This window comes from Caretta caretta, chromosome 25 (assembly GCF_965140235.1).
Source record: "Caretta caretta isolate rCarCar2 chromosome 25, rCarCar1.hap1, whole genome shotgun sequence".
NCBI classification, from domain to species: Eukaryota; Metazoa; Chordata; order Testudines; family Cheloniidae; genus Caretta; species Caretta caretta.
The window spans coordinates 15095656-15112842 of record NC_134230.1 but is presented as its reverse complement, the minus strand read 5'-3'; the positions used below and the strand labels follow the sequence as shown (position 1 = coordinate 15112842).

The 17187-nt window shown below is 61.3% G+C and overlaps 1 protein-coding gene across 14 annotated transcripts in view; it reads left to right on the top strand.

The window, feature by feature from the left end:
• Positions 1–17187, top strand: part of ABCA7 (ATP binding cassette subfamily A member 7) — a 54544-nt gene that overhangs the window by 31449 nt on the left and 5908 nt on the right. For 9 of the 14 annotated variants that reach the window (XM_048831296.2, XM_048831295.2, XM_048831286.2 and 6 more), the window contains 26 exons: positions 34–165; positions 646–785; positions 1580–1717; positions 2372–2598; positions 2944–3016; positions 3845–4047; positions 5868–5916; positions 6960–7067; positions 7564–7581; positions 7963–8117; positions 8603–8727; positions 8847–8945; positions 9385–9580; positions 9945–10039; positions 10430–10462; positions 10863–10968; positions 11251–11325; positions 11643–11812; positions 11903–12080; positions 12759–12874; positions 13408–13552; positions 13809–13932; positions 14178–14307; positions 15194–15314; positions 16250–16312; positions 16683–16789. In XM_048831296.2, the coding sequence (XP_048687253.2) occupies positions 34–165; positions 646–785; positions 1580–1717; positions 2372–2598; positions 2944–3016; positions 3845–4047; positions 5868–5916; positions 6960–7067; positions 7564–7581; positions 7963–8117; positions 8603–8727; positions 8847–8945; positions 9385–9580; positions 9945–10039; positions 10430–10462; positions 10863–10968; positions 11251–11325; positions 11643–11812; positions 11903–12080; positions 12759–12874; positions 13408–13552; positions 13809–13932; positions 14178–14307; positions 15194–15314; positions 16250–16312; positions 16683–16789 (3126 nt within the window). Of the gene's footprint in view, positions 1–33; positions 166–645; positions 786–1579; positions 1718–2371; positions 2599–2943; positions 3017–3844; positions 4048–5867; positions 5917–6959; positions 7068–7563; positions 7582–7962; positions 8118–8602; positions 8728–8846; positions 8946–9384; positions 9581–9944; positions 10040–10429; positions 10463–10862; positions 10969–11250; positions 11326–11642; positions 11813–11902; positions 12081–12758; positions 12875–13407; positions 13553–13808; positions 13933–14177; positions 14308–15193; positions 15315–16249; positions 16313–16682; positions 16790–17187 lie in introns of those variants that run through there. The other 5 variants (XM_048831292.2, XR_007353967.2, XM_048831294.2 and 2 more) reach the window with 5 other exon arrangements.

The window sequence follows — 17187 nt, the reverse complement described above, 5'->3', positions numbered from 1 at the left end:
TTAATCCCCTGTGTCCTGCTCCCCCACTCCCAGGTCCATCCTGAGCGGTCTGCTGCCCCCCAGCTCCGGGACGGCCTACATCCTGGGCCGGGACATCCGCTCCGAGATGGACAGCATCCGGAAAACCATGGGGATGTGTCCCCAGCACAACGTCCTCTTTGACATGTAGGTGGGGGGTGGGGAGAACCAAGCATGTGTGTGCGGGGTGGTCATCCAAGGCAGATGGAGCTGGGGGAGAATTCCCTTGCTCCCTGATGGTTGGAGCACCCAGCCTCCCTGCTGCCTCCAGCCTGGAGGGCCTGTGGCCGGACTCTGCTCCCCTCCAGAGCACAGCGCAATTGGACCCAGTGGCGCTGGAGAAGTCACCAGCCCCACTGCAGCGGCCTCAGTGTGAGAATCAACTGCTGGGGCACTTGCCCATTGGGTCCTGTTCCCAGTTCTGGGCGGGGAGAGGGGCCTAGTGGTTAGAGTCCACGGGGAGGGGGGGCTGCAAGTCGGGACTCCTGGGTTCTGTTCCCAGCTCTGAGAGGAGCGTTCTCTAGCAGTTAGATCAGGGGGCTGGGCGTCTTCAGGGGTAGCGGTGGGATATTTCTCCTTGCCCTGCTGGGAGTCACCCTCTCTCTGCGCCCCACCCCCCACCCCCAGCCTGACGGTGGAGGAGCACATCTGGTTTTATGGGCGCCTGAAGGGGCTATCAGGGGAGCAGGTGAAGGAGGAGGTGAAGCAGATCATCCAGGATGTGGGGCTGCCCCACAAGCGCCGGGAGCAGACCAAGAACCTGTCGGGTGAGTGCCCTGGGCCCAGCAAGCAGGCGGGATGGGGATACAGGGGGCAGGCTGGGCTCAGGTGGGGAGGTTGGGAGCTGATCCTGGCATGTCGCAGGGAGAGCCACCTTTTAAAGGGAAAAGGAAGCCCCCGCTGGGTTACAAGTGGGTAACATAAGGGGCCCGCTCCCAATCTGCAGGCTTCAGGGCCCAAAAGGATGGGTCTGTGGGCTCCCAACACGGCCCCCTTCTCTCTCCCATGATTTTTTATTGCTTATTTCGCGGTAGTTCCTCAGAGTCCCAGTCGTGGCCCGTTGTGCTAGGCGCTGTACAGACACAGAACAGACGCGGTCTCGGCCTCAGGCCTCGCTTGATTAACCCCATGGGGCGGGTGTGTTTATAGTGGTGCTGTCACCAGGGGGCGGGAGTGGCGTTCATGGACTCCCCAGCCCCGAATGGCCCCTTGTGTTCCCTACTGCGTAACACGGGCTGGACAGCGTCCCCCAAATAAGCCCTCGACCAGGTCTTTCAGAAAAACATCCTGCCCTGATTTAAAATGTGCCCATGATGGAGAATCCACCACGACCTTCGGTAAACTGGTCCAGTGTGCGTGGGGCGTGGAGGGGGGTGGGGTGAGCCGTGGGCCAGGGGAGGTGCCGGGGGTGTGTGGCATGGAGGAACTTCCCAGGGATGCTGCCAGAACCGCAGCCCTGGTGACCCGGGATGACTCGCTCTCTGGAGCAACACCCCCTTCCTTCTCCCCCCTCCCCGCCCTGATGCCCCATGACGCTCACCCCGTTCTTCCCCCGGGGCAGGTGGGATGCAGCGGAAGCTCTCCGTGGCCATCGCTTTCGTGGGCGGCTCCCAGGTGGTCATTCTGGACGAGCCCACCGCTGGGGTCGACCCCTACTCCCGGCGGGGCATCTGGGAGCTGCTGCTGAAGTATCGCAAAGGTCTGAGCGGGGTGGGGGGGTGGGAACAGCAGGCGCTGGAAGGGGGGGGGTCTCAGAAAGGGCCAGGGCCTCTGTCTGATGGGCCCAGCCAAGCCCCAGTAGGCCATGTGGGGATGAGCCCTCTGCACTGGGCTCCTTACTGGGGTTTCCGGGGAACTGAGGCAGGGATCTGGGCCCCACATGGCAGTGAGGGAGTGGATCACGATGCCTATTGGGAGCAGAGGGGGACGGGGCGGGGCTGGGTGAGAGAGGTCAAGCATTGTGGTGGAGGGGGGGACCCAACAATTCTGGCAGAGCTGGGCCCCAGTGGGTCCTACCCCGTGGGGGCCGGAGGGGGTGGGTGCATGCAGGCGAATGGAGCAGTCCAAGGGGTCACTCACCCTGAGGTGACCTGCAGCCATGTAGGGGTGTCTCTGGCTCAGACGACACCCCCCCCATTACGGTCCGCGAGCTGCTCTTGGTGCCAGCTTGGTCCCCCCCCCGCCCCCATACTGGGGTACAGGCGGCTCCAGCGGGGGCCAGTCTGTGCCATGGCCCTGCTCCAGGTGCCGTTCCAGCTCTGCCCTGCAGGAGGAGCCCTTGGGAATGAGGGGCTATCAAGGCCCTGCTGCACCCTGGCTTCTCCCACCCCCTTCCCTGCTCTGCCCCCCCCAGGCCGCACGGTCATCCTCTCCACCCACTACATGGACGAGGCGGACCTGCTGGGCGACCGGGTGGCCATCATCTCCCAGGGCCGGCTTTGCTGCTGCGGCTCCCCACTCTTCCTCAAGGCCAAGCTGGGCACCGGCTATTACCTGACCCTGGTGAAGCGGGAGGCCGGCGCCCGGGAGCGGGCGGCCCTGGGGGGCAGTTTCAGCAGCATCACCATCGCCAGCAGAAAGGTAATGCCGGGGGAGTGGGCTCCCCTGCCTGGTGCCGCCAGGCTCCTGCCCGAATGGGTGGGTGGGCACAGCCGTAGAGCACCCCATGGGGTGAAAGGCAGGGGGAGCCCCTGAAGCTCGGTGGGTGGGGGCATGAGTGCAGAGTGGTGGTGGTTGGGGGGGTCACTGGCGTCCTAGGCGATCCAGCTCCAGGGTTCCCTGAAGTTTGGAGGTAGAGGAATGGGCTCACCATGGGGAGCCGGTGCCCTGATCTCCTGACGTGGCATCGGTCATTAGAGGGGGGGCCCGAGCCTCAGAGTTGGGGCCAGCCCAGGGCCGGGTCTCTTACCCTCCCCTTCCCCGCAGGATGACAGCAGTTCAGAGCGCACCTGTGACACCGGCCTGGGCAGCGAGCAGTGCAGCGAGTCCAGCACCGTGGGTGAGCGGCTCCGGGGGGAAGGAAGGGGCTGGCACTGGGAGCCGGTTGGGAAAGAGTTAAGATTCTCTCCCCCCTCGCCCCCCCACCACATATGCACTGGGACACGGCGAGTCTCAGCTTCTCCCTGGTTCCCAGCCTGGGGCTGACCCCATAGTGGCTGAGTTCCCTGGGCAGGGTCTCTTCCTGCACTTGGAGCGTGTTCAAGGCCTCGCTGCCTCCCCGGCTCCTCCTCCAGCCTCCAAGGAGACATTTCCTCTTCCTGGGAAATCCTTCTCCAGTGACCTGTCCTTCCAGGGCCGGCCCTCCCCACAACAACCCAAGGGCTGGCTTTTGAGAGTCACCTCACACTACATCTCTCCTGCATCCTTCAATCCTTGACTTCCCCACCCTGTTCTTGGGCCTAACCGTGCACAGGGCAGGGGGAGTCCGAGCTTCTACGGGCTGGGCTTTATGAACAATAAGATAAAGTGCAGCTCAAGCCTTCTCCCTAGGCTGGGATCCTCCATCTGCCCGGCTCAGCCCGCTCCCTAGATCCTCCATCACCAGAGAGCCCCACCCGCTTCCCTTATCTCCCGATGGAAGCTGAGCCACCCGCCTCACAGCATCAGCAGAACCCACTTAATCCTTGCCAGGCTGGATCAGCACTTGCAAAGGGGCTGGGACATTACGGGGACACAAGGCCAGCTTAGCACTGACAGTTCCCTTGGGGTATCCATGTTGTGTCAGTCCCACGGGCCACCCCATCACAGTGCAGATGCTGTGGGTCTTGTGCCCTGTTCCAGGCCTTGGCTCCCCCCAGCAATCTCTGCCCCTTTTGTGTTTCTGCAGACGTGCCGCAGCTGTCAGCCCTGATCCAGAAGCTGGTCCCTGGCTCCCGGCTGGTGGAGGATATTGGCCACGAGGTGCTGTACGTCTTGCCGTATGGCGGCGCCAAGGATGGGGCCTTTGGGGAGCTGTTCCGGGAGCTGGACGGGCGCCTGGGCGAGCTGGGGGTCTCCAGCTACGGGATCTCGGACACCACCTTGGAAGAGGTACTTCAGCTCCCTCCCAGCATCCCATCCCCTGCCACTAACTGTGCACTTATTCACACCCCAGTATCCTACTCCCATGTCATATGGGGCAGACCATACGTGGATCCAGACGGTTATCCCATCCCTCGTCTCACCAGATCAGACAGGAGGCCCATCAAGATCAGTCTCTCTCCTCCTGCTGTACCAGCTGCACCGTTAGTCCATCGCATCTGACACCTTGTCTCCTGCAGTGGCCTATACCTGATGCTTCTGAGAAAGACAGTCTGCCCTCCACAACTCACCTGGTTGAGGGCAGAGAGTGTGGACAGCGGCGTAGAGTGTGAGGGTGTGACGGGTTTGGGGTGCCGCTGAGTCAGCCTATTCTGCCAGCCTGGGTCCCCTTTACCTGGCCTTGCTGGGCTAGGCTCTCAAGCATTTTCCAATCAAGCATACAGGCAGGGCCACCCCCAGCTGCACAGAGAGACAGAATCCTAGGATATCAGGGTTGGAAGGGACCTCAGGAGGTCATCTAGGCCAACCCCCTGCTCAACGCAGGACCAATCCCCAATTTTTTCCCCAGATCTCTAAATGGCCCCCTCAAGGATTGAACTCATAACCCTGGGTTTAGCAGGCCAATGCTCAAACCACTGAGCTCTCCCTCCAGATCCACTCTGGAAAGATTCCACTTTAGGGGCTCACTCCAACATCCCAGTGCCCACTCCCTTTAAGGGGTACAAACCCAAAGGTTTTACGAAATTCGCCCCCTCCCTCAATGTGGAGGGAGATATGCACAACTTCTTGCCCCCCTGCCAGTTAGAAATTACATAAACTGGGTTATATTATCAACAAGCAATAAGTTTATTAACTACAAAAGGTGAATTTTAAGTGGATATAAGAGATAACAAACAGAACAAAGCAGATTACTGACCAAATAAAGCAAAATATGCAAGCTAAGCTCAATATCCTTAAGAAACAGGTGACAAAATGTAAATTCTCACCCTAAATGTTTTAGGCAGGTTGCAAAGTTTCTGTGGTTCAACGTTCCAGTTATATTCCTTTTCAGCCTGGACCCCGTCTCAGTCTGGACTCCCCCCTTGCCGTCCCTTCAGGTGGCTTTAGCAGTCTTTCTTCTTGGGCAGACAGGCCATGGAGAGGAGTTGTCCCGCTTGCCTTCCTCCCCACCCTTAAATAGGATTTCCTTAAGGCAGGAATCTTTTTGTTCCCAAACTTGACCCCCTTCCCTTCCAGTGGAAAGTTACAAGAAGTCCCAGGTAATGTTTAGTGCCAGGTGACAAGACCACCTGTCTCTGTAGAGTCCCAGTGTCCACGAGTCACGAGTCAGTATGTTCTGCAGGAAGGCCAAGACTTTTCACAGTCCATTGTCCTCGCTGATGGGTCATCAGCCCTGTCCGGCTTTTCCATTGTTGTACCAGAAGTGTTAGCAGTGACGGCAACTTCAGGAACAGAAACGATACAGCCATACAGATTGGATGATTACATTCAGTAAACTGTAACCTTTCCAATGATATCTTACAAGACCCGTCTTGCATAAAGTACATCTCAGTTATGTCATAGTCGTATCGTGTCCATATTTTCATAAAAAATATGGAGCGAAATGTGTCAGAGGGCTGCAGGAAAAGCCAGCTAGGAAATCAGCTGGATCTGGATGGATTTTTCCAGCGAGGACATGGTGGAGGGGGGGGGAAATGCTGGCAGCAGAGACTGTGGGACCGTCAGTGGGCTCTGGGACGCTCCCTGCCCTGTGGAGTTGGTTTGCTGAGGGCCCACTGTCCTTTTTTCTCCCCGTAAAACACCTTTCCGTTCCTGTTTACCCTCTGTAGATCTTTCTGAAGGTGGCTGAGGACACAGGAGTGGACGTTGACACCACAGGTAAAGACATTGGCAGCCTCTTGGAAAAGCTTTGAGCACCTGGGGGCCCAAGTTAACGGCCGTGCGAGTGGAAGGAATGATCGTTTTTCTAGTGCCTGGACTGCAGAGGGGATAAGAGACCTGCTACTGCTGCTAGCTAAGGGAGTTTTCCTTTAGCTCAGGAGGTAGAATCATGCCATTTTTAGGGCTGAGGGATGAGAGTTCTAGACTAAGCTCCTGTACTGAAAACTCAGCTCTGTTCTCTGCAGCCCGTGGCTCCTGGGAGAAGGATCTTCATTCAAACTGCAGTGGGGCTCAGCCTTGGGAGATGGACCCAGTTATTTTTCCCCAAACTGTTCTCACCCCATCTCTCCCTGGGGTGCTCAGGGAAGGCACGGGGTGCAGCTGGGTAGCCCAGGAAGTTGCAGGGTCACTGTGCACTCAGTCGGGCAGCTGGCACAGCACAGCCTCAGGGTGCTTGGCAGGGCCATACGAAACAGGCCTCCTGGGACTCCAGGCTGCGCCGGCCTGGCTTGCAGGGACTATAAATCCCAACACGGCCGAGGGGCCAGGCTGCATTGCATGGCGGATCCTGTAGTCCCTGCAGGCTGCTCCTCTGGGTGGCTGTAATGAGGTGTCACCAGGGCTGCCCGGAAGGGGGAACAAAAGGAGCAGTTTGACCCGGGCCCCCCATTTGTGAGGGCCCCCAAACCTGACATTTGTCCCCTGGCCAACTCCCTACGACAGGCAGGCTGTAGGGCAAACCTGACTGGTGCTGCCAGCCTGCATGCCAGGTGGGAACACCCGGAGTGGGGAGCTGGACCCTGCCCCATGGGACGGGAGCCATGGCTATGGGGTGAGTGGGGGGGCTCGCTCTCCAACCCCCCACCCCCGGGACTTCCCTCAGTGGTAAGTTTTCGGAAGGATGGGGGCGAGGAGCTCAGTTTCAGATTTTGCCCTAGGGCGCCCCCCGCACACACACACAAAACCTCTGCGCGGCCCTACGTTCCACATGCTTTTTCTGGCCTGCCCACGGTGTGATGCTCTGGCCCTGTGTCTGGCAGGCTCTGGGGGAGCCCCCCAGCGTGTGAGAACGGCAGCCCCCGCCTCCTCCTACACGCTGCGGACGGTGAGCGAGAACGGGGACGCGGAGGCAGCAGATACCGAGCCGGGTAAGGGGGCACAGCCAGGCTCCGGCTCCTGCTGGGGGGGGGAGCACTGAGCTCCGTAACTGACCAGCCTCCCATCTGCCCATTGGTGTCTCTCTCGCCTGCGTCGGGACACCCCCGCAGGGACCTGAATGGTGGGAAACGGCTGGTTCTCTGCCCTTGTGGTGCCTTCTGGGTGCTTCAGAAGCACCCGCCTTGCAGTGCTAACGGGAGCCAGGGGCTTCTGGGTAACGGATGGAATTGGGGGGGGAGGGAGTGTGAAATTGTTGTGGGTCTAGCCGGACGAGAGCGAAAGGCCCCGTCCCAGGAGCCGGTGCAGCCGGCTGGCGTGGGGGCCTGGGAGTGGCTGGGCAGGCATTGCAAGCCCCCGGGCCATGGTTCGCAGCATGGGGAATCCAGCGCCACGCTAGTCAGTTCCCCTGCCCCGGTTCTGGTGCCCCGGGGAAGCTCCCCACACAGCTACGTGAGACCTGTCCTCTTTCTCTTTCTTTGCATCGAGTCAAAGGATCCAGGAAAGGTAGGAGGCTGGGCGGCGGGAGGGAGGGGGTTCAGAGCTGTCCTTCTCCCCATGGGAGGGGCGGAAGCCTGGACAGGATTCGGCCCTGGGTCCTGAGGCATCTTTTCTGAGCCAGACGAGGGACATGTTCCCCTATGGAAACCCCCATTTCCCCATGCATTGCCTCCCGCCTTTCCCCGCACATGACCCGGCTCCTAGCGCCCTGCCCAGAATTCACCCAGCTGCCCTCCACCCCCCCCAGACACGGGTCCCTGGAGACACAAAGTGGCCTGGAGCCCCAGGCTGCCCATGGAGCAGGACGCTGGTGGGGCGGGGGGCTGCCCTGGGCATTGGAGCTGCAGGCAGGGCTGACGGGGGGGTCTCTGGCTCTCCCTCTTGCAGCTGAGGAGCCAAAGGAGACCGATTTCCTGCACAGCCTGGATGGCAGAGGCTCCCAGCAGGTGCTGGGCTGGGCCCTGACCCGCCAGCATCTCCGGGCTCTTTTCACCAAGAGACTCCTCTACGCCCGGCGCAGCACCAGGGGCTTCTTCGCACAAGTACTGCGGGCTTCTCCTCCTTAGCCTGGGCACTGCCGGGAAAGGGTCGGGGAAGTGTGTGTGTGGGGGGGGCTCTGATGGGGGGTGTGGGAGGGGAGCCCCTCTGCAAGCACAGGGTGCAGGGCAGTGGAGCATCGGGGGAGGGGTGTGTGTGTGTGTGGGGGGGGTGAATGGAACGTGGGGGGCAATATTCCTGTGCGAATGTTCTCCCCCTACCAGTGGGTCAGGCCTGCATCCTGGAGCTCTGACCCAGACCCCGGAGAGTCCGGATTCTCTGGCTGTAGGATCCTTGACTTGACCTAGGGTGTCCTAGCACCCTGGCTGCAGGATTCCCCTCTTCCCCAGCCCCAGCTCTGCCCCAGCCCGAGGGGCCCTGGTTGCGGGATCCCCCTGCCCAGCTCTGACGCTGGGGCTATGCCCTGGCTCAAGGGGCTCAGCCCGGACCGTCCCCCCTGCCCAGCTCTGACTCCAGCCCCTGCCCACAGATCGTCCTGCCGGCTGTCTTTGTGTGCATCGCCCTCCTTTTCAGCCTGATCGTGCCACCCTTTGGGAAGTACCCCCCACTGCACCTGGAGCCCTGGATGTATGGGGAGCAGTTCACCTTTTTCAGGTGCGTCTCATCCCAGCTGGAGTGAGGTGGGGGGCAGGGGCTGTCGCCTGGGCTGTGCCGGGGCAACGCCGGCTAGGAGGATTCTCATGGAAGTGGCCCCTCCGCTCCATCTGTTTCAGTGATGACTCCCCGGGGGACCCTGATTCTGTGCAGCTCCTTGGAGCCCTGCTGGCCGAGCCGGGCTTCGGTACCAAGTGCATGAGGGATGCCCTGGAGGGGTGAGTATCCCCCAGCCTGTGCCCCTCCCTCAGGCAGCATGTATGGGCTTGGGGGGCAATTACTGCCGCTGGGAAGGGACCCTGTGGGGTTGCACCTGCTTCCTTGCCAAGAGCCTCGGAGCGGAGCCCAAGGTGGCTGCAGTTCCCTGTGCTTGCCATAAGGAGGCATCCTTGCGCCAGCCTGGCTGGTTCTGTTGGACCAGACACTTCCCCTATGCAGCTGCTGCTGTCTGGGCCGTGTTTGTCCTGGGTTCTAGAGTGGCGTCCGAGGAGTGAACACACTGGGCCTGCCCAGGGCTGTACCCCCTGCCTGCAGGGGTCCATGCCCCCCGCTCTAGCCTGGAGCTGGGGCCGGCTCGGAGCTCGCTCCCACTCAGCTCTGTGGAGAGCAGTAGGCTGGGCGCTAACCAGCGGCCTTCTCCCCACCCGGGGTGTTCAGGAGAGCGCCTTGCCCACCGGCGTCCCACGAACGAGGCTTCTGGACCCCCGAAGTGCCCCGGTCCCTGGCCGAGGTTTTCCGGAACACGAACTGGACGCCAGCCAACCCCTCCCCGGCCTGTGAGTGCAGCTCCCGGGGGGCCAGGAAGATGCTGCCCGACTGCCCCGAAGCAGCGGGGGGGCTTCCTCCTCCACAGGTAGCCGGCCACTCCCACCTCCCCTGGGGTTGTCAGGGTGGGAGGGCGGCGAGGGAGGCTCAGCCCAGAGGGCAGAAAAACGCCTGCCCAGAGCGGCCAGGAGCTGCGTCAGACTGGGCCAGGGAGTGCCCAGCGTGGAGACTGGCAGCTGCCATCGCCCGGGTCTCACCCGCTTCTATTCCCCCAGAGTCACGGCCGGTAGAGGCTGGGTGGGTGGAGGAGGGTGGCTCCTAGTGGACTCCGTCAGGGTTGGTACTAGACCTTGGCACAGCGTGGCCCTGGGGGCCCTACTAAGCCCAGCCTGGGACAATGACAATACCAGTCCCGTCTCCTGTCTGTCTGTCGCCGTCTGTCCTCCCGCCAGGTGCAAAGGGGCACCGGCGACATCCTCCAGAACCTCACAGGCAGGAACATCTCCGATTACCTGGTGAAAACCTACCCCAAGATCATCCGCCAGGGGTGAGCACCTGGGGGATCCTGGGGACTGGTCCAGTCTGGGGAGGGCTCCCGTCTCTGCCTCCGACCTACAGTTCTCCCTTCCTGCCCCCTCCAAATCCCAGCTGAGGCTGCTGGGACTGACCTGGTGGCACAGAGGCCTGTCAGTGCAGCAGCCAAGGGCTGACTGGGCCACCAGGGCCTGAACTGTCCCCCCCCAAGGCTGGGGCCTGCGTTCCGGGCCGGGCGGGGGCATCGCTTGCCCTGGGACTCCTCCAGCTGCCCCTGATCTGTGGGCGAATTGCTACCTTGCTCTCTAGGGCTGTTCATCAGGCGTTTGGGGGCTGTAACGCAGGGACAGACCCACCAAGCTCTGCTAACGGCTCCCCGGGCATTTCCTTTTTGTTCCTGCAGGTTGAGAACCAAGAAATGGGTCAACGAGCAGAGGTGAGAGGGGCGGGGGGTGGGGGGGGGGAGCTGGGGTATGAATTGTTTTAGTAAGACTGTTAAGGGTATGGGACTGGGAGCCAGTGTTCCCAGCTCTGGGAGGGGGCTGGGGTTTAGTGGCTCTGATTGAAGCTCGGGGATCTACTGCTGTGGAAGGGGGATGGCACCCCCAGCATCTCTGTCTATATGTCTATGCATATAGCGTGCCCATCACCGCAGTATCTGGTCACCAGATAGTCTCCCTGTCATGTGCCAATGCACCTGATCTCCCATCATCACAGCCTGGGGGTGTCTCCCGGCCCTAGCCCCAAGGTGCTGGCCGGAATCTCCCAGGGCAGGGAGGAGCATGAGGGGGCACGCCTGGGTTCCTGATCCTCCCTCCCTGCGCCCACCCTCCCAGGTACGGCGGCATCTCGCTGGGTGCCCATAGCTCTCAGACCCTGCCCTCGGCAGAGGAGGTGGATGGTGCTGTGCGGGAGATCCGGGCTGTGCTGAACATCACAAAGGTATAACCCGATGGATGGGATGGGGTGGGGTAGGGCAGGGCAGGGGAGGGGGACAGAATCAGTTTCCTTCCTCGGGGATTTGCAATGAGTCGGAGAGCTACCCTGGTTGGAAGGCGGCATCCGCCACATGGGACTCTTGGCAGGGGTGGTAGGTCTGGGGCAGGGCCGGGGCTTGGGATGGATGGCATGGGGCGGGACAGGATGGGGCTGGCACAGGGCAGGGAGGCTCGTGAATGGCTCATCGATCTGGTTCCAGTCCTGATCTCCCTTTCCGGCCCCCAGGGGAGCCCCATAGACAGGCTGCTAGGAAACCTGACCAGCTTCATCGAAGGGCTGGACACGCACAATAATGTTAAGGTCAGTTTGGGGACGGAACCCCACTGTGGGGGGAGCTCAGGGGCCTGTCACCCTCATGGGCAGCATATTCTAATCCTCTGATGCCAACCTGAGAAGGCCAGAGAGCAGGGATGGGAACTGGGTGTCAGGACTCCTGGGTTCTATTCCTGGCCCTGGGAGGGAGTGCGGTCTGGCAGCCAGAGCCGCGGGGAACCGGGCCTCAGGACTCCTGGGTTCAATTCCCAGCTGTTCTACGGTGGCAGCGGGTGAGTCACAGGGTTCGAGCGGGGGGCGAGCTCGGCGCTGAGTGTTGCCGTTACGCTGCCATGCGGCCACAGGTCTGGTTCAACAACAAGGGCTGGCATGCCATGGTGTCCTTCGTCAACGTGGTGAACAACGGGCTGCTGCGGGCCAGCCTGCCCCCGGGCGCGGAGCCCTGGCGCTACGGCATCACGGCCATCAATCACCCCCTGAACCTCACCAAGGAGCAGCTCTCGGAGGCCGCGCTGTGAGTACAGGGGAGCCTCGGGGTGGGTGGGGATTGGGTGGGGCTCTCGCTGGGTGGCTGGCTCATCTTGCTCTCCCCTCCCCATGGTAGGATGGCCACATCAGTGGATGTGCTGGTCTCCATCTGTGTGATGTTCGCCATGTCCTTCATCCCCGCCAGCTTCGTCCTCTTCCTCATCGAGGAGCGGGTCAGCAAGGCCAAGCACCTGCAGTTCGTCAGCGGCATGAAGCCCAGCGTTTACTGGCTGGGCAACTTCGCCTGGGACATGGTGCGGGGCAGGCCGGGGGGCTGGAGATCTGGGGAGTGGCAGGTTTACACGGGAGAGGAGGGATCCCATGGATCTGGGGGCGGGGAGTGGGGGATATAGCTCCCCAGCACAGGGTCAGGCTGGCACCTGGTGGGGCTCACAGGCAGGTTCTCACCTGCAGGCAGGACCCTCATGAAGGGAGGCAGGTGTCAGCCCCAACATGGCTGCATGCCTGGGTAGGTTGTCAGCAGAGGGGATTGAACCTGGGCCCTCTGGATTGAAACACCTGAGGCCCCTGCTGCCGGACCTAAAAGGGAGGGTTCTGTTAGCTGAAGTTGTAGCAGGCTCATCAACCTCCGGGGTGGCCCGGTCTCCATGAGCCGAGGACAGCGCGCCGCACAGAGTGGGTGTGGGCTGCGCAGGAAAGCCTGCGCCCAGGAGTGGGGCTCACCGCTGGGCCGATGAGAGGCCCTGAGCCAGGACAGGGTGGGCACGCTGGCTCAGTGAGGGCGTGTGGGGTATGCAACAAACTCAACGCCAGTGGCTACTGCATGGTCAGAGTCAGGGGAGGAGGGGCTCGCTCCCTGTCTGGAGGGGAGGGAGTTGGGGGGTGGCTTCAGGCCTGTCCTCATTAGAATCCCCCCACCCAACCAGGGTCGACTGGGTCACACCCGCTGCCTTTTCTGCTTCTCCCCATAGTGTAACTACCTGGTCCCAGCAGGGCTGGTCGTCCTCATCTTCCTCTGCTTCCAGCAGAAGTCCTACGTGTCCTCAGCCAACCTGCCCTCCCTGGTGCTGCTGCTGTTCCTCTATGGGTGAGCCGGGGTGGGCGCGGCCCCCGCCTGGCCCTGACGACACGGGGAGCAAATGCCCTGTGCAGCCGGGGAGCTCGCTTTGTCTGTTGGGGTCAAGGGGGATTCTGTCCTATCCTGGGGAGTGGGACCAAAGGCTCGCCCTGAAGGGGAAGGGAGCTAGCTGGCCCGGCCTGGAGGTTCGGTCCAGGCAAGCGTCCGTGTTTATTCCAAGCCTCAGGGGCCTGCAGCCTGGGCCTGCATTCCTGGGACCGGCCATCTGAGCGAGGCTGAAATACCCACTCCCTACACTGGACCTCAGGGCGTTTGCCTGGTAGGTCTCTCTCAGGGGTGGATTACAGCTGGCAGCCCTGCCCTGGAGGACCGAGCCTCCGGCTGGAGCCTGGCCTGCTCTGAACAGAGCGGGGAGGCGGCGCGGTTTTGTGGGACATTGGTACCTTGTCTCCCAGCCCTGGTTTGCGGCATGGGCTTGGTTCCTTGGTGCCGGGCCGGGTGTCTTTTGGCTTTGCTGCAGCTCTGTTCCTCTTCCACCCCAGCTGGTCCATCACGCCGCTGATGTACCCGGCCTCCTTCCTCTTCAGCATCCCCAGCACGGCCTACGTGGTGCTGACCTGCGTCAACCTCTTCATTGGCATCAATGGCAGCGTGGCCACCTTCGTGCTGGAGCTCTTCATCGACCAGGTGAGCCCTGCACCCTGGGGGCTTCCCTGGCCCTCTCGGGACTGGCTGCACGGTGGGGGTTTTCCAACCCAAGATTAACTAGCAACTGCCCAGGCCCCCAACCTCAGCCCAGTGCCTGCGATGAGGTGAGTTCAGCTCCCGGGGAAGGGGACTCCCAAGGAGATGGTGGGAGCCCCCCCCCGTGCTGGTGTCACAGAGCTGGGGCTGTCCCCTGAGCCAGAGTCTTCTGCTTTTCCCCCCCCCCCGCCCCGGGCAGAAGCTGAACCATGTCAACCGCATCCTGAAGAAGGTTTTCCTCGTCTTCCCGCACTTCTGCCTGGGCCGGGGCCTCATCGACATGGTGAAGAACCAGGCCATGGCCGATGCTTTCGAGAGGTTCGGTGAGTGGCCTGAGCCCAGAGCGTGGGGGCTACACGTTCCCCCACCCCAGACTCAGCATGAACGGGTAACACCTGTGATCCCTGCGCCACTCTCCTCAGGAGCATCTGTCTGTCTCTGCCTAGGTTCTTAGGCCATGGCCATCACCGTGGTATCTGACCCTCTGCCGTGCACTGACTCTGTCCTGTCCCATGCCTCCCCCATGCACCACCCCTTTCTTCTTTTCAAGCCCTATTTCCCCTCCCAGGAGACAAGCGTTTCGTGTCTCCGCTGTGCTGGGACCTGGCTGGGAAGAACATGTTTGCCATGGCTCTCCAGGGCATCGTCTTCTTCCTCTTCACCATCCTGCTGCAGTACAGGTTCTTCGTCAAGCTCCGGTGAGGGGCCGGTGGGGGGCGGCGGGAGCAGCAGATGGGCGTGCGGCTGGGGTAGAACTCCAGCTCCGGCCAGCCTCCTCCCCGAGTCACTCTCCCCGTCCCTGCCATAACAGGGTGGGGAAAGCCCGTTGTTCATCTACCCCTTTGTTTGACACTACACCCCCTTCTCCCAGCTCCCCACCAGTCGTTGGGCTCGGGGGCTGGGCTGGCAGAGTTAACATCTCAGTGACATGACCCAGGGAGGGCGGAGATGCCACCTCCGCTTGCCGCATCCGTCTGTCCGTCCAGGCCTCCGAGCCAAATCTGCATGATTTTACACCCCTGGCTGCTGTGTGGATGTACCCTAAGTGATTTAGAAGCCTAGGTCCCCTGGGCTCTCACCCATGTGCTCACATGGTCACTGTAATATCTGACCCTGCTCACACGGGCCTGTCTCCACAGCCGGGACCGGATTAGACCAGCAACTCTTACCATGAAGACAGGTTTCAGAGTAGCAGCCATGTTAGTCTGTATCCGCAAAAAGAACAGGAGGACTTGTGGCACCTTAGAGACTAACAAATTTATTAGAGCATAAGATTTCGTGAGCTACAGCTCACTTCATCGGATGCATAGAATGAAACACTCTGTCTCATCCTGCTGAGGTCTAGTTGGGACCCCTCCCATTTGGCAATCTGGGACCCCCGACACCTGATCACAGCCCCCAGGTCAAGGACCCCCCAGGATTCCAGCACCGTTCATGGGATCTCCAAGCTCCCTAGAGCCCGTGCTAGGTCTGAGCGTCATGGCAACCGTGCAGTCCAACGTGCCATTCTACACCGCTCGCCCTCATGGGACGTCACCCTCCGTTCGCATCCTGGTTTGAGCCATTCCCCCTCCTTCCCTTCAGGCCCTTTGCTGTTAAACTTCCCCCTCTGGGCAGGGAGGACGAGGACGTGGCCAGGGAGCGGGAGAAGATCACAAGTGGAGCACGGCAGGGAGACATCCTGGTGCTGCATGACCTGACCAAGGTGCGGAGGGGGCGGGTGGAAATGGGCAGCGATGCCACTCCTGGAGCAGCCTGTTCCTCAACTCAGGGGTGGGGGGCATCATCATCTGCCTCCCACCGTCACCCCCAGAGGAGGTCGTGGCTCTTCCTTGTGCCACTTTTTTCTGTTTTATGGAAAAATTTAATGAAAATAAAAATTTTCCACAGATTTTTTTTTTTTGGCAGCTGTTCAAATATCAACAAATCTCAGTTTCGAAATTCTCCCACAGGGCCCCATTCTCTACTATGGGCCAGGCCCCCCTGATTGGACTACACCTCCCATGAGCCACCACAACCGCCTCCCCCATTGGCAAGGGCAGGCAATGCACCTAGGGAGTCCCTGGCCATGGTGCATCATGGGAGATGCAGTCCAGCTGGGGCCCCCAACCCATAGAGGAGAGCGGAGAGATGAGGCAATTGAACTACACGTCCCATGAGGCTCTGCGGCGGCATGAGCCAAACGGGAATATTTCGGTTTCGGGGCGTTAGTTTTCTCTGACAGCCATCTGAGTTTTCCCATGAACGCAGACCCTTCCTGTGAATACGTTCGGTTGCTCACAAACCCAGTGTCCTGCCCAAAAAAAAAACAGTTTTGGTGACCAAATTTTCAATCCACCCTCGCCCGCGACCCCCCCAGCTCTCTCTGGGTCTTTCCAAGGGCGATGAACCCGTCCTGCCAGGAATTAGAACTCTTTCCCTTGCCACCAGTCCGGCGGCCCTGGAGCTAATGATTCAGAGCACCAGGAAGCGGTGGGGTCCCATGCAATGTTCACCGTGGGGTCCACACACTTGCTGCAGCAGGTGCTTGGCCTGCATTTGCGCAGGGGGGAGGGCTCCCGCACAAGTCCGCGACTCCACGCTCTCCCCACGTGCTTCAGGCCTGGGATGCTGCTCTCAGGCTCTTTCCATTTCTCTCAGGTGTACCGGGCGAGGAAGAAGCCGGCTGTGGACCGCCTGTGTGTGGGAATCCCCCCGGGGGAGGTAAGGCAGCTGGTGGGCCAGGTGCAAGGCAGCTGGCTGTGGTTGGGATTAAAAGGGCAGGTAGTCCTGGTCCATGGAGCGAGAGGTTCGGAAGCAGGTCGATGTGGGGAAGCAGCTGGCTCGGGCCCATGTCACACCGGGCACAGGGGGATGGAACAGACGGCCCAGTGAGTGTGTCCTAGGGAGGAAGAGGTGACGGGGAGGCCCCCCCCAAATCCTGGCCCTGAGCCCCAGTCCAAGTGCTGTTCTCCTTGGGGCCATCGGGGAGGCCCCTCTTGGGCACTTCCATGCCTCTTGGAAGGGGGAGCCAGGCAGGGTGGGTGGATTAGGGGACAGTTTGCCTTTAACCCTGTGTTTGGTCCCGGCGCAGTGTTTCGGTCTCCTGGGGGTGAACGGCGCTGGGAAGACGTCCACCTTCAAAATGCTGACTGGGGACACAGAGGTGACCCTAGGAGATGCCTGTCTGAAAGGGCACAGGTGAGTGGGGAGGGGCAGGCAAGGTGTGGTGCGGGGCAAGTGAGCACTGCTGGGGGGGTGAAGGCAGGGACAACAGGTAAGTGCAGACGAGATCATGGGGGGGCAGGTGCAGGCCCCAGTGAACGGGATAGGTGAGTGTTACAGGGAGAAATGGGGGATGGGACAGGAGAGCGCCTGGCTGGGGGATGGGTGGGAAATGGTACAGAGGGGAGCTCTGGGGGAGCAGGATGGGGTCAGGGTTGTGCAGACGGGAGAGGGGGGTCTCTGTGTGTGGTGGAGCTACGGGGCAGGCGCGTGCCGCGCTAGGACGAGAACCGGGTCTCTCTCTCTCGCACGCACGCACGCACGCCCCTTCCTCCTGCCCTCAGGCTGCTCTGCTGGGCTCTGGCAGCCCTGGG